At 37.5% G+C, this 16,717-nt stretch overlaps 1 protein-coding gene across 5 annotated transcripts in view; it reads left to right on the top strand.

The window, feature by feature from the left end:
* BRAF (B-Raf proto-oncogene, serine/threonine kinase) overlaps positions 1 to 16,717 on the top strand; it is a 159,604-nt gene that overhangs the window by 114,905 nt on the left and 27,982 nt on the right. For all 5 annotated transcript variants that reach the window (XM_019825906.3, XM_019825910.3, XM_019825907.3 and 2 more), the window contains 4 exons: positions 938 to 1,074; positions 1,321 to 1,438; positions 3,501 to 3,585; positions 4,428 to 4,604. In XM_019825906.3, coding sequence (XP_019681465.1) covers positions 938 to 1,074; positions 1,321 to 1,438; positions 3,501 to 3,585; positions 4,428 to 4,604 — 517 coding nt within the window. The remainder of the gene's footprint in view (positions 1 to 937; positions 1,075 to 1,320; positions 1,439 to 3,500; positions 3,586 to 4,427; positions 4,605 to 16,717) is intronic.

Genomic DNA, 16,717 nt, shown 5'->3' with positions numbered 1-16,717 from the left:
AAATTCTTTCGAGGTCTTTTTGTTCTGTATATGCAAATATTACTGGACATCTCAGTTCTCCTTAACTGTATTCAGACGCCACTAGGAGCCATTGCCCTGAACCCCTCTAAACCGGCTAGGTGAATGTAGGAGTTGTGCTCAGTCGGTGTTTAGAAAAGTCTGCAGCCCTGCCTACTGAGTCTACTTTCAGTGTATCCACTGGACTCACTTGACTCATAGAATATTTCCACTTGTAGCAGCTTGGCCAGGAGGCCACAGCACTTAACTTTTCTCTTACTTTATACCTGTAGAGATTTTTCAGAAAGTCTTGAGAAACCTGTTTGGCTTTGTTTGTATTAACTTTGTTATACAGGTAACAAGTAGTCTTTGGTAGAACAGGAATCCAGGAACCACTGAACTGACCAATATTTCTAACTCTTAAACACTATAGGATTTTTAAAGTTCTCGTGGCTAATATGATAGAGCCAGATATTTTTAACATTAAGGCCATTATTATATGTTCCCATTTGGGAGTTTCCATCTGTTTTTATATTGATTGGCTGTTCAGGTAACATAAAATAGTTACAAGTTTATTTTTTCTATAAGCTTTTAAATTGATTTTACTTTTTTAAATCAAACAAAGACTTGGGAGTATTGTTTTACTATTGATCTCTTACTTTAGAAAGATTATTTTTCTTCCAGACTCTACACCAACAAGCAAAGTATGTATCTGAAATCAGGTGTTTTAAAAGTCATTAAATTGACCAGAAAACTAAAAGAAATTACAGTGCAGATCACCAAATGAGGCCCTTTTTTGTCCTATCATTTCCAAAAGATGTGCCTTAAACATACATTGCATTTTGAAAAGAAGTCTAAATGTCTCCCCACCCTCTTCCCCCAGTAAATTAACATACTCAATCCTCCTTTAATAGATACATTTTTCATTTCACTAATTTAGGATCAACCACAGGCTTGTCTGCCACCCCCCCTGCCTCATTGCCGGGCTCTCTCACTAATGTAAAAGCATTACAGAAATCTCCAGGGCCTCAGCGGGAAAGGAAATCTTCTTCATCCTCAGAAGATAGGAATCGAATGGTGAGAATATATGAGATCTTCTGTCCTCTAAGCTCTTTTGTTTTATAAGCTAGCTAAATGTAATGTCACCTTTTAGATTATATGATATATGGGGATGTATGATATGTCAGCATGTGACACAGAATTCCCTTAACAAAGTAAATTTAAAAGCTGATAGTTTTTTGCTTAAAGCATTCCCACACACTGATTTTTGCTCTCTTCCTTTTTTGTTTGCTTTGGCTTGACTTTTGTGCTATTTTTATGAAGAAAACACTTGGTAGAAGGGATTCAAGTGATGATTGGGAGATTCCTGATGGGCAGATCACAGTGGGACAGAGAATTGGATCCGGGTCATTTGGGACAGTCTACAAGGGAAAGTGGCATGGTACGTATGGAATACAATGACATACAAGTTATAATAGGATACGTGTCATAACTGTGATTGAAAAAAATCAAAGGGAATATGCACTGTTAGAATCACTAAGCAAATAGCATCATAGCAAATAGGTCAGATTAAAGAGTCCTCCAAAGAAAGGGTTAACAAAAATGATGAGAAATAAAAACAATTCACAGCAAGGAGGACTCCTATCATTACAGTAATAATTTTTAAAGATGACAATTCCCCGGGTGAGTTACGCCCCAAGATTTTTTTTTCTTTTAGAAGTCTTTTTGCTGATAGTTTTATTTGTGTTATAAATCACAGGTAAACATTAAAATTGTACTTACCAAAGGAAGAAACAACCAGGGAGCATATAGAAATGTTTTGCCTCACTAATTATCAAAGAATTGCAAATTCAAAAGCTAGAAATCATTATTTGCCTCTCAACTGGACAGATAGGTTTTTTTTTGTTTTTGTGTTTGTTTGTTTGTTTGTTTGTTTGTTTAAATTGGCCATGTTTAGAGCTGTGATTGTAACACTGCTGGAGGGAGAATAAATTGCTACAGATTTTCTGGGGGGCAGTTTGTCAGTATGTGTGTTGAGCCAACAATTCCATTTGTAGAACTGCAACTCATTGGGCAGAAACAAACAGATGTGTGTGCAAGTATATTCATTAGAGACTTAATGAGAAAATGGAAATAAAGTTACGTGTTCATTAACAGAGGACTGGATAAATTGATAACCTTCATATGTGATTATATAGACATGAGATAGTGTGGTAGATCTATATTTATTGATACAGAAAGGTATGTGTGGTATATTAAATTTTACAGAACAGCATGTATAATATCCTATACTATGGTACTGCCTAGAAATATACATATAAATAAACTTTTAAAATGACTGTCAGCATTTTAGTATATATCTTTTTAGGTGATTTTTTTCCATATGTATTTGTAAATATTCACACTGCATACATATAAAAGCCTAATAAGTTTATATATCAGTGTGTTAACAATGATCACTTCTGAGTGACATGATTATAGGAGATTTTACTTTTTTTCTTTGTTTTCAAAATGTTTTTCACTATGAGCACTGTATTACTTCGATAATCAGGAAGAATCCATAATTATATCAAAGTATAATAAACCTGCAAAAAAGTACAAGATTCATCTGTATTATTGTATGTGGTTATAGGTCATTCATTCTCTGAATAGTATTCATTGTGTGACTCTAACATGATTTCTTTTCCAATCTCTACTGTGTGATGAACATTTGAATAGTGTCCAGTTTGGGGCTATTACAAATGCTGCTGCTGTGAATATTCTTAGTACATGTTGTTTGGAGAACATATGTTCCATTTTTGCTGGGTGTATACTTAGGAAAGAATTGTGGGACCACTGGATATACATATGTTCAGTTTTAGTAGATGCTGCCAAAAGTGTTTTAAGTGCTTGCACCATTTTACACACCCACTGGCGATGTGTAAGAATTCTGTTTCACATAAAATTATTTTTTTAATCTTCCTGAGCAAAAGCAAGTGATCCTTGGATTTGAAAACCATGTTAACTACTCTGATAAAGAAGCTCTGCAGTTTTCTATTTCAGCCAAGCTTCATTGGGCCTGTCATCAATAGTTTGTTTTAACATTCAGATAATAAAAGCATTTGGTTTAGTATTGTTAATTAATCAGGAAAATACCATGGGTACTTACTTGGTTAAACTACATTTCTAGGGGAAATACAACATTGGCTATTGGGGGGGAGGTGGTATTTTGAAATACTAGTATAGGAGTGTCATTGTTCATTTAGTTTTTATCCTTAGAAAATTAATACATTTTAGAAGTTAAGATCTCATTTATTTGCAATTTAATAATGGTATGGATTTAAGGCCATGGGAATTAGTGAAAATATCCAAGAGGATATCCAAAATATCCAATATATATATATATATATATATATATATATATATATATATATATATATATATATATATATTTTTTTTTTTTTTTTTTTTTTTTTAAGTTTAAAAAATTGGAATGACATTTGGAATGACAACTTTTTTTTTAGGTGATGTGGCAGTGAAAATGTTGAATGTGACAGCACCCACACCTCAGCAGTTACAGGCCTTCAAAAATGAAGTAGGAGTACTCAGGTGAGCCTGTGTGCATTACTGTTTTCCCGAGAAGTTATCTTTATCTTCTATTTTCCAGTGATAGCCGCTGTTGGCTTTACAGGTTTACTAAAAGTGGATAAGACAGAGTTTGAGTATACTATGTCTTTAACCGTATTGTTTAAGTGGTGTACAATATTATATGGTATAACTGATAGGAAAATTAGTCCTAAGGTGAATTAATGGAAATACAGTGTTCTGATCATGAAAAATCTTATTTCCGCTTATGGAAATAATACTCTCAAAATTCTAAATTTATCAGAACACATTTAAAGATTGTGTCAAGCCCTGGGACTTGAGGAACATTAGCAAACTAGAGAATATCCAGGCAGGGACAACTTAGATGAGGAGGGTTCTGAAACTGTAACAAGGGGAAAACAGTCGATAGAACTGAGTATATTTGGGTCCACAGAAGGCTATTATGTTCAAGAAGGTACAGACTTTGTTTTATTCCAGAGAGCAGAACAGGACGGCCAGTGGCTGAAGTTGTAGGGAAATAGTTTTTTCTCAACCCCAAAGAACTTTTTAATACTAGAACCACTTTCAAAAGGGGGGTCAGGGTGAAAAAAGAAGCTGCAGTCTCAGTGAAGAGCTTTGCACAATTGAAGGTATTTAAGCAACTTCAGTTGCCTGTTGTGAAGTATATTAAAACCTAAGATCTTTCTGCAAGGGGTAGGATATTACACTAGACAATTCCTAAAATAATTTCTAAACTTATCCTTCCTTATGTTCTTCCTGATAATCAGACTGCTTTGGTCCACTTTTTTTAAGATTTGCTGAAGTTTATCGACATTTACTATTTACTAACATACTTCCTTTTACAGGAAAACTCGGCATGTGAACATCCTGCTCTTCATGGGCTATTCAACAAAGCCCCAGCTGGCTATTGTCACCCAGTGGTGTGAGGGCTCCAGCTTATACCACCATCTCCACATCATCGAGACCAAATTCGAGATGATCAAGCTGATAGATATTGCTCGGCAGACTGCGCAGGGCATGGAGTAAGTTCCATTCTGTTAAATCTCTTGTAAATTGTTTTTGAAGACCACTGATGGTATTTTAAAGGTTTTAGCTAATATTCTTTTGGGTTGCTTTTGAATTACTGTCTAGTAACATAGGAACACTTAACTAATGGCTAAAAATATGATATTAAGAAATAAAATGTCTGTCTAGTATATCTTTAGTATAGTCTTCAAAAACATGTATCAAATATTTGATAACAAATACGTGACTGCAATTTTATGTTTAGCATGCAATGATTTAGTATTGAAGGTTAACAAAACAAAATAGGCCAAAAAACCAAGAAAGTCTACAAAAAAGTCTTTAACAGTTACTGAAGTATACAAAATAATTAAGTTATCCTTTCAAATTATTTTCTCCATGCACCCATATTTTTTATTACAAAATGTCATCTGAGTGAAATAAAATAAAATGAAAATCTGCCTTCTGATGCTTTTTTAAGGATTCCAAGTTGAGTTGTTCATATCTGTTGAATTTTGCTATGTAATTTAAAAGATAAAATGTTGCTTAAATAGAATTTATCATCGGTCAAAATAGGGAACCAACCGGGAGGGATAAATTTTGCATGCAGCTCTTAAGTACAAATGAAGAAGGAAATCAAAAGGTAAAAATTAAGAATGAATTTTGAAAGTACTTAGATGAAAAATCTTAAGTTAGTAGAATACAAGTTTAAAAGCTCTATGGGTAGTTTAAAAATATGTATGTATCTTATATTTTATAGTATACAAATGGCTTTTATTATGTCATTTAATCTTTATAGTGCTATAAAGTAGATTTTGCTTTTAAAGGTCAGGAAACTAAGGCTTTTAAATAGCTGCACATTTAATAAATAGCAGCAGAGGTGTTTGACTCAGAATCTGACTCCCAAGCCATTATTTTTTCCCCATATTCACTATGCTACTTTTACATTTTAAAATTAGAATAAAAGAGTAAAAGCGTATGTAAGTACCAGTACCTAGAGCTCTGACTCAAGGTCACTTAGTGTGTAGGTGTAGGACCAGGACTGAAAATCAGACCGGGCTTTTAAATCTTCCCACTGAACTATCACCCTCCCTGTCTCAAGACTAAGTAATATATCTAAGTAATTTAAGTAATTTACATTGTTTACAAGCCTGTGGTCAGCCAGAATGCTTACTGCAGCAAATGATTACCTCTTCAGTAACATTCCCACTTATCCACTAGACTTCAAACAATGTCAGCCTTTCATATAAGTTAGAATCTGAATCTGTTCAAATCTGAAAGGTACATTAAACTTTTGGAAAGAGTAAACCGTGGCAAAAGTAGTAAACATTGATAAGAAAACAAAGCTTATTCTGCTCCCATCCCACCAGTCTCTTTGCTGTTTCTTCAAGCCAAGCATCTTCCCTCCTCAGCCTTTGTACTGGTTATTTTTCTCTTTGGGATACTCATTCCGCAAATATCCATAGAGCTTCTCCCTTAGGTCTCTGTTTAAATGTTACCTTTTAAAAGAAGGCTTCTCTCACTCATCATCTTATGTAACTAAGATTCCTACCCCACCGATGATACTTTCTGTATCCCTATCCTTTTGTTTTTGAGACTCAGCTGTATCGGACATATTTGTTTATTGTCTGTCACCCCCACTAGAATATAAGCTGTATGAGATGAGGGGCTTTATTTTGTTCATTGTTCTATCCCTGATGCCTAGAACAGGGCCTGGCCTATGATAAGTACTCACTACATATCTGTTATACACACACACAAAATGAAAGAATGATTACACATAACTGCATATTATTGCTGGTTTACCTTTTGGAAGAGAGAGAAGCATATCAAAACAGAAGTGTCAAGGAAAGAGAAAATGGTCAAAGAGAATAACAAAAGAATAAGGGGAAATGCTTTTGCTATAAACAGAGGCAGCAAAGAATAGTACTAAAAATTGTTTTTAGAAACAGTGATGGTTAGGGCATCCGGGTGTCTCAGTCAGTTAAGCATCTGACTCTTGGTTTCAGCTCAGGTCATGGTCTCACGGTTTGTGAGTTTGAGTCCCGCATCAGGCATTGTGCTGATGGTGCAGAGCCTACTTGGGATTCTCTTTCTCCCCCTCTTTCTGTCCCTCCCCTACTCGTGTGCATACGTGCCCGCGCACTCTATCTCTGTCTTTCTCTCCCTCGCTCTCTCTCTCAGAATAAATAAATAAACATTAAAAAAATAGGAACAGTGATGGGGCAGTGGAATGCCACTATTGATAAAGACAAGAAGTCAAGAAGTACAATAGAAAGAACATTATCAAATTGCAATACTTCTGTAGTCTGGGGAATAGTCAGTGAAGAGGCACAATATGATCCCATCACTTTACAGTTTGGGTTCTGTAAGCATAAACCTTTGCATCTGTCTATTCCAAAACACTTTGGTTATATTTTTAGGTAACTCTGACTATATAATGAGTATACCTAGTTATGAATTCAGATCATTATATAAATTTATCATAGATTTTAATAGCTAAAAAAGTATTAGTAGTAAATTTTAGGGGTGCCTGGGTAGCTCAGTTGGTTGAGCATCCGACTCTTGATTTTGGATTAGGTCACGATCCCAGGGTCGTTCGATCGAGCTTCATATCAGGGGTGACAGCCCAAAGCTTGCTTGAGATTCTCTCTCTCAAAATAAGTAAACTTTTTTTTAACTGTAAATTTTAAGCCCTCTAGCAAGAGTTTATTACCAGCTTTAAATGAACCAAAGAAGATACAGTTCCTATTTTTTCTTTCTGTTCTTTATAAGACAGTAACATGCACCTGGTTAAATGTATTAACACATCTTTAGTTTCTAACAGCTTTGGCAGATGTGGGTTTCAAGTTAAGGTGACAAAGTTTTGCTGTGTTTTGAAACGCCACTAAAACTACAATCAAGGAATTTTTTTTTTAAGCATGAACATATAAGGACAGAGATAACAGAGAGGAAGGAAACAGTAACAACATTTTGAAAGCCAGAAAGCAGATGAAGTGGTAATGGAATTAATATACTTAAAAAAGCTAAAGCCTTAGTTGGCAATGGGGAAATAAAGGCCATCCTGACACCACAGGTTCCTCAAAAGTGTCAGGAATTGGCAGTGCCGGCTGCCTTCAGAAGAGGGGAGATACGTGAGAGAGCGTATCTGCAAATCTTCTCTAAATCCTGCATCCTGCTCTGGGTCGCTGGGTAACTGCCCCCTCCCTGCCCTACTATAGACTTTTATATTCTCTGGAGAGAGGAAAATCAATTATATCCGGACTGGGGACATGGGCTTGGAGATTTTGTCAGAAACAGGGGGGTTGAGTGACTGTTTCCGGAAGGATGAATGGAGAGTTCCCCAGCACTCTGTTTTCAAAGATTCCCAGCCAAATGCTGGCAGCCAAACCTTCCCCTTTAGGCAGGAGATGGGAGAGTCTTCTCTGAGGAACCTTATCAACTGAGAGAAAAGACCCAAAGGTAGGGACATCAGGGATTCCACTTAGATCACTACACAAGGAAGTTAAAAAACAAGAAGCCCATCCATATGCTCAAACCTTCCAGACAGTTTTTTGAACCTTCATTTAGTCTGAGTAAGACAAATTGTCTCTGGATCATCAAATGTCAGAGGTAAAGGGTGGGATGCCAATGACAGAGACCAAAACAAATGGAGTTAAAGAGGCAACAAGGAATAAACAAACAAACACAAGGCAAGGAGAAGAGACACCTCTCTCCCCCGAATACCTACCAGTTTCCTCAGAGATGAAAGAAGATTTTTTATTCATGAAGCAAGAATAGATGCTTTGTTAGGAACATTTGGATAATAACAACAACGGCAGTGTTAAAATGTTGATATTGTAGCCCGGCACAAATTATATGCTTTGTACTTATTTAAACTTTTAAATGTCTGATTCCTCCTTCCCTGTCCTCCACGATCATTTCACAAAGGACAGAGCAAGCTAGATGTAGCTAACCGGTAAGTCCATAGTCTATTTAAAGAGCCACCTAATAGTGTACTCTTGCAAAGCCCCCGTTTCAAAATAGTCTGCCACCTGAATGTTTTCCAGATGTTGTTGATCTTTTCTGAATACTTTCTGAAATGTATTATTTTCCCCTAACTCCTTCCCAATTTGAAAGTATACAGTCAGCCACTGCTCACACAAAATGTATTTTGAAGTCAGAGAGGATAAGAATAAGGATACAAGGTGCTGGGGTTGTAGTCATTCATAGGATAAAACCGTTAGTAATTAGGAAAATGAATCATTAGGACTTTCAAATGTGTCCCCTTCATTGGATTACAGAATATAAGCAGATGGGTGACATTTTTCCTGTGTGATTTTGTCTCCTTTCCTCAGTGAAGGATCATTTCTGATTGCTAGGTTTACCTGAAGAGAGCAGAGTTGTTGTAATGGTAGATAAGGAGAGTCTCATTCCTCCCGAATCAGGGCTAGTATAGTATGTTTATCATCTTCTCACCTGACAGTCATTGACCTTAGGGCCAAGGTATTTTAAAAATGTTGTTACTAAAGAAATTTCACGAATGATCAATCTGTCATGCCATTTCCTTGCAGGACTTTTAATTTCAGTATAATATTTATTGTATAACTTTTCATTTAACTTTATCAGAAAATTTACTAGGTGTTAAATCAAGAGAAAGTTGTGGTCTGTTGTTATACCCACAGAAGTGTTATAATCTGAATAAAGATAATTAAAAGTAATTTGGGGATAAATCCTCACGATTTACTTTTTTAAAAAATAATGAAAAGTATGCCTCTTTACTTAAAAACAAACCTAGTTTTGGGAATGCGAGCTGGTGCAGCCACTCTGGAAAACAGTGTGGAGGTTCCTCAAGAAACTAAAAATAGAACTACCCTACGACCCAGCAATTGCACTACTAGGCATTTACCCATGGGATACAGGTGTGCTGTTTCGAAGGGACACATGCACCCCCAAGTTTATAGCACCACTGTCAACAATAGCCAAAGTATGGCAAGAGCCCAAATGTCCATCGGTGGATGGATGGATAAAGAAGATGTGGTATATATATGTGCAACGGAGTATTACTCAGCAATCAAAAAGAATGAAATCTTGCTATTTGCAACTACATGGATGGAACTGGAGGGGATTATGCTAAGTGAAATTAGTCAGAGAAAGACAAAAATCATATGACTTCGCTCATATGAGGACTTTAAGACTTAGACAAAACAGATGAACATAAGGGAAGGGAAACAAAAATAATATAAAAACAGGGAGGGGGACGAAACAGAAGAGACTCATAAATATGGAGAACGAACAGGCTTACTGGAGGGGTTGTGGGAGGGGGGATGGGCTAAATGGGTGAGGGGCACTAAGGCATCTGCTCCTGAAATCACTGTTGTACTAGATGCTAACCAATTTGGATGTAAATTTAAAAAAATAAAATTAAAAAAAGATAATAAACCTAGTTAAAAAAAAAAAAAGATGGAAGGATGAATTAAAGCTGAAAAGGGGTGAACGTGTATCAGTGACTGAAAATAATTCCAGTTGATCAAAGAATATTTAATTATAGTGAGCATGATTTTCCAGTGGATAAGAACAATGATACAAAAGAGGGTACTGTAATCAGAAAAATAAAAACTAAAACAAGTACTATTTTTCACCCACTGGGATTAGCAGAATACCTGAATTCAGACAGAATTGTGTGTTGAGAAAGATGAGGGGAATTGCTTACTGGCACCTGATGCAACCGGCCACCCTGGTGTGCTCCAGGAGGTCTGATAAAATGGAGAGTACCTGACCTGCCCCGAGAGATGCCAGCTTTTGTTCCATAAAAGGTTTATATGGGAAGAGATGTATTGCAGGAAAATATATAACAGTGAAAATTATAAATTTAAATGTCCATCAGAGGACATGGATAAATAGAATATTGGCACCTCTGTGCAGGAGAATAGTACACAGCAGAAATGAATTACGTATCAGCATTAGCTTTAAGATACAGTATCAGGTGAGAAAAGCTATAGCACGAGACCACTTGAAATTTTAAAAACAAAACATTTTTATATGTGGGTTGTTTTTTTTTTTAAGAGAGGTGTACATAAGTATGCAAAAGTATTAAAATAAGGATTAGCAGACACACACCAGATTGAGTAGTGGTTTGCAAGAATGGTGGAAGGGATTGGCATGGGGACAGCTATCAGGGAGAGAAGAGCAGTTGTCTTATCTATAACACGTTGATTATTTCTGTCTTTTAATTTAAAACAAAAGACTCCATAGTTGTGTTTTACTTTCATAAGTTTTATGAACTGTGAAAACCGGGAGGCCAATGTGGAAAATTTTTAACAATTAATTATGGTGAGAAATATGAGTGATTGCTGCAGTGATTGCCTTTGGTGCAGTTCTTAATTTCAAAACAAAAGTTATTATAGGGAATGCATAGTCACTGGAGAACACCCAGGAAATGTGAACATCAATCAGCACCAGTAATCGGCCGAGAGATAATCACCATTAATATTCTGATGTGTATTGTGTGTCCTTTCAGAATTTGGTACTTAATAGTATACACAGTGAGTTATGTTGTTGTTCCAAGTATGGACCGCACTGGTTTTACCTTTTTTCATTCTTATTTTAAATATCTTTCTTGATCAGTAAATACTACGTTTTGACTCCACCTCTGCTACATACTAGTAACTTACCCTCTCCTTCTGTTTTTTATACCAGCTACATTCTCTGGTTTTTTATATATGCAGTAATGTATTTAGCAAGTACTTACTATGTGCCAGACTTTGTTCTGGGTACTTATATATGCTACCTCATGTAATCCTCAATAGCCCTGTGAGGTATATCCTATTATCATCCCCATTTACTTATAAAGAAACTAGGGTTTAGAGAGATCAAGTAACCTGGCGCTGACACTTTGGTGTCAGAGTATATTCCTTTACACGTTGCTGCTTCTCCAACTTAGTCTTTTCAACACCTCAACTGGGCTCTTAATGTAATACAGCAGCCATACTTTTTTTTAAGACTGTTCGTTCTTTCTCCTAGAGGGTGTCTTACCTTCTCTATCCTCAAACCTTCAACACCTCTCCTCCAAGAACAGTCAGCTGGTTTCCTTGCCTGTGATTTCATTGAGAAAATTAGAAGCACCCACCACATCTGCCCACACGCCTATGTTCATGCTCAATTTTTCTGCCTTATCACTAGGAGTGAAAGCCAACCCTTCCTTTTCATATGCTAGATCCCCGTCTTATTTCCCCTACTCACTGACATCTTTGGAGTAAATCTCCCCTATTCATCTTCAGCTTTTCCTTTTCTACTGGATTTTCTTTCATTTAGAAGATCTTCCTTGTAATGCACATTTGGCAGAATGTTGACAATTGTTGAATCTAGGTGGAGATTGTAGGGTGATTCTTGTACTATTCTTTCAACTTTATGCTTAAAAATTTCTTAATAAAAAGTTATGGAGGACCCATCCTTGATTCTGCTTCCCCCTCAAGTTATCACCTCATTTTTCTATTCTTTACAGTAAAACTTGACAAAAGAGTTGTTGATATTCACTCTGTAATTTCTCTTCTTCCCTTTTATTGTGGATCCCACCTGGTCAGGATTTTGTCTCAATACTCCACTGAAATACTTCTTAGTGGGTCCAGTGGTTAGATTTACAGTCTCCATCTGTTTGTACTGTCAGAAACATATTCTGCAGTTGATCATACCCTTCTCCGATGAAACCCATCCTTAATCCCTTGCTACTCAGAATCTGGTCTGAGTAGCGTCTGTACCACTTGGGAGCCTTTTAGAAATGCTGAGTTTTAGGGGTGCCTGGGTGGCTCAGTCGGTTAAGCATCTGATTCTTGATTTAGACTCAGGTCATGATCTCACAGTTTGTGAGTTCAAGCCCCACCATGAGTCTCTGTGCTGACAGAGCAGAGCCTGCTTGGGATTCTGTCTCCCTCTCTTCCCCTCACATGCTGTCTCTCTCTCTGTCTCTCAAAAATAAATAAACATTAAGAAGTATTGGTGAAAATGACATTTAAAAAAAATTTTTTTTAATGTTTATTTATTCTTGAGACAGAGACAGAGCATGAACGAGGGAGGGTCAGAGAGAGGGGGAGACACAGAATCCGAAGCAGGCTCCAGGCTCTGAGCTGTCAGCACAGAGCCCGATGCGGGGCTCGAACTCACGAACCGCGAGATCATGACCTGAGCCGAAGTCAGAGGCTCAACCGATTGAGCCACCCAGGTGCCCCACGAAATGACATTTAAAAAAAGAAATGCTGAGTTTTAGGTGCTACCCCAGATCTTCTGAATTAGAGACTATATTTTAGCAAAGTGCCTAAATGATTTGGATGCATATTAAAATTTGAGAAGCACCCTTCTCCTGATTTTCCTTCTACTTCTCCTTTGTAGCTAGTTCTTCCTCAACGCTTGAACCTCGCTGAATGTTGGAACTCTCCAGGAATCTCCATTCTCTTGGTGATCTCATCCAGTTTCATGGCTTAAAATACTGTTCAGTTACCACTTATATGCCCATCACCATCCAACTCACTTCCTCCGAACTCCAAACTGTCCTATCCAGCTGTCTGCTCCACATTGCTTGACTGTCTAATGGACATCTCATGTTTAGCGTGTCTCCTACTGAGGACCTGACCTTTTTCCTCAAGCCTGCTCTTCCTACAGTCCTTTCATCTTAGTAACTGGCAACTCTGTTCTGTCAGCTGCTTATGTCAACATTTTGTAGTTATCTTTGACTCCTCTCTTGTTGGCACACCATACACCCAGCCTCTTATCTCCTGTTCACTCTGTCTTTAAAGTATATCTAGAGGGGTGCCTGGGTGGCTTAGTCAGTTAAGTGTCTGACTTTGGCTCAGGTCTCGATATCATGGCTCGTGAATTCAAACCCTGCATTGGGCTCTCAGCGCAGAGCCCACTTCGATTCTCCTGTCTGCCTTTCTCTCTGCCCCTCCCCTACTCGCACGTGTGCTCACACTCTCTCTCTCTCAAAGATAAGCATTAAAAAAAATTTTTTTTTTAAATCCTGTTTTCATTTTTGGGGCAGCTGGGGGGCTCAGTCATTTGAGCTTCTGACTTCAGCTCGGGTCATGATCTCACGATTCATGGGTTCAGACCTACGTTGGGGTGCACTGACAACGCAGAGCCTGTTTTGGATTCTCTGTCTCCCTCGCTTTCTGCTGCTTCCCTGCTCATGTGCTCTCTCTCAAAAATAAACAGGGGCGCCTGGGTGGCTCAGTCGGTTGAGCGTCTGACTTCGGCTCAGGTCATGATCTCGCGGTCTGTGAGTTCAAGCCCCGCGTCGGGCTCTGTGCTGACAGTTCAGAGCCTGGAGCCTGCTTCGGATTCTGTGTCTCCCTCTCTCTCTGCCCCTCCCCCAGTTGCACTCACTCGCTCTCTCTCTGTCAAAAATAAACATTTAAAAATAAGTAAACATTGAAAAATTAAAAGAAAAACGTATACCTAGAATCTGACAAATTCTCATCTATTCTGCCGTTCACTCTGATTCAAGCCACCATTAACTCTTGGCTGGCTTAGTGCTCTTCTTCCACCCTTACCTACCTTCAGTTTATTATTGTTCAGCACCCAGAGTCTTTTTTGAGACTTAACTCAGGTTATGTTGCTCCTCTGGCCTCCCAGCGTCTCACATTTCACTCAGAAAGAAAGCCAAAGTCCTTACAATAGTTCCTCAAGGTGACCACCACCACAATCTCTCTGCTTTCGTATTACCTCTCAATTCATTTACTGCTCTTCCTTCTTGCTCCCTCTGTTGCAAGCCAGTTTGCCCTCTTGCCGCTCTTAGAATTTGGGAAGCACATGCCCTTGCTAGTTCCTTTGCCTTCTATGCTCTTATCCCATATCTGCGTGACTCTCTCCCTCCCCTCCTTTCAGGCTTTCATCAAAAGGTCCTTTGAAAAGAGGCCCTCCCTGCCCTAAAATCACACCCCCCTGCCAACTCATCATTTCCTGTCCCCCCACTCACAGAATACTGACACATCTTTTTTCTTTTCCGTCTTCTGTACTAAAATGTAAGCACCTTGAGGTAGGGCTTTTCCGCTTTATCTTCAAGACTTAGAACAGTTGTTGCTTAGCACATAGTGGGCTTTCAGTAAACACGTGTTAAAAGAAAGAAGAAACCCCTTCACAGGTGCCTGGCTGGCTCACTTGGTTAAGTGTCTTACTTTGCCTCAGGTCATGATCTCACGGTTCTTGGTTTCAAGCCCCGCATCATACTATGTGCTGCCAGCATGGAGCCTGCTTTGGATTCTCCCTCTCTCTCTCTCTGTGTCTCTCTCCTTCTGTCCCTCCCCCACTGATACTCCCTCTCTCAAAAATAGATAAACAGTAAAAAAAATTTTTTTAGAAGGAACCCCTTCAAGGTAATCATTATTACCTCCATTTTTTAGGTTAGGAATCTAAAGCTAAAAGGGATTATGTACATGTACCCAAGGTCATATGGCTAGTAAGTGATGCAGTTGGAATTCAAAACCCATGCCCTTTCCACTCTGTCCCTCTGGTTATGTCGCTTACGTCTTCTTAGCTCTGGTTTTCCCATTAGTATAAGTGCAGTTATTGCTGTTTTGCTTGCCTCCCAAAGAAACACGAAGTGGGGTTTTTTTTGTTGTGTTGTTTTTTTTGCAGTGATGCAAAAAAAGTATTGTTTTTTTTTTTTGCAGTGATGCAAAAAAAAGTGTTGTTTTTTTTTGCAGTGATGCAAAAATATCCTGAAAATTTTAAAAGGCTGTATGTGTACATGAGGGTGGTAGAAATTTTTTTCTTATAGAAGTTTTACAGTTTTTGCTTTTAGTTTTAGGTCTTAAATCCACTTTAGATTGATTTTTGAGTTTGGAATGAGATGAGGGTTGAAGATTTTTTTTCTCCATATGGATATCCCAGCAGTATTTGTTGAAATGACTATCCTTTCCTCCACTGAGTTACCTTGATTTTATAAAAAAAAAAAATAAATATGCTTCTGGTTTTGGACTTGTGTTTGAAATGAACTTTTAGAAAGAATAATAGGGTTTTTGCTATTCCATCAGTACCATGATATTCCATGTTTGTAAAACATTCCCACTTATTATTTTTAGGCCAATGTTTTACTTAGAAGGTTTGATTTTCCAAGGGGGATTATACCCTCTCTAATGCAGGTCCCAGCTAGGAAACAAAAAACACATAGAAGTATCATATTCATTGATTAGGAGATTCGATATTATTAAGATGTCTTCCTTCCCAAATTGATCTGTAGATTTCATTTTAACCCCAGTCAAAATATCAGCAGGCTTTTCTGTAGAAATTAACAAGTTGATCATAAAATGTACTTGGAAATGCAATGGCTAGAATAGTCAAGACAGTTTTTGCAAAGTTGAAGGACTTCTAGTGTCAGATTTCAGAACTTTGTATAAAGCCACAAGGCCATGTGATGTTGGCATAAGAATGGTCATATAAATCAACAAAACAGAATAGAGGGCCTAGAAATATATCCGTAAGTCTATGGTCAGTTGATTTTTTTTAACAAGATGTCAAGGCAATTCATGTGGAAAAGGTAGTCCTGTCAACAAATATTGCTGAAACAAATGGATTTCCATAAATAAATAAATAAATAAACACACGATTAACCCTTACGCAACACAAGAAATTAATATTAACTTGAAATGGATTAAAGACTAAAAGTTGAAAATCTAGACGTTCTAGAAGAAACATTGGGGAAAATCTTTATAGCCTAAAGAAAGACAAAGATTTCTTAGGATACAAAAAGTAAGGATCATACGAGAAAAAATTCATAAATCGGACTTCATCAAAATTTAAACCTTTGCTTTTTGAAGACACTGTTAAAAATGAAAAGATAAGCCACAGATTTTAAGAAAATGTTTGTAACATACATTATCTGATTAAAAGACTTGTATCTAAACCATACAAGAACTCTTACAACTCAGTAATTAAGACAAAGTATCCAACAAAAAGAGTGGGCAAAAGATTGGAGTACTTTATTTAAAAGGCATAAGAATGGCAAATGAACATGTGCAAAGATGTCCAACATCAGTAGACATTAGGGGAGGTAAATTAAAACTCCAAGACACCACTCACTACACACCCGCTAGAATTCTTACCATCAAAACCAGCCATTCCGATTATTGGCAAGGTTGCAGAGCAGCTAGAACTCTTACAT

This window comes from Felis catus, chromosome A2 (assembly GCF_018350175.1).
Source record: "Felis catus isolate Fca126 chromosome A2, F.catus_Fca126_mat1.0, whole genome shotgun sequence".
In the NCBI taxonomy this organism is placed as follows: Eukaryota; Metazoa; Chordata; class Mammalia; order Carnivora; family Felidae; genus Felis; species Felis catus.
Note: the sequence above shows the minus strand (reverse complement) of the source record. Positions and strands in the feature narration are given on the sequence as shown.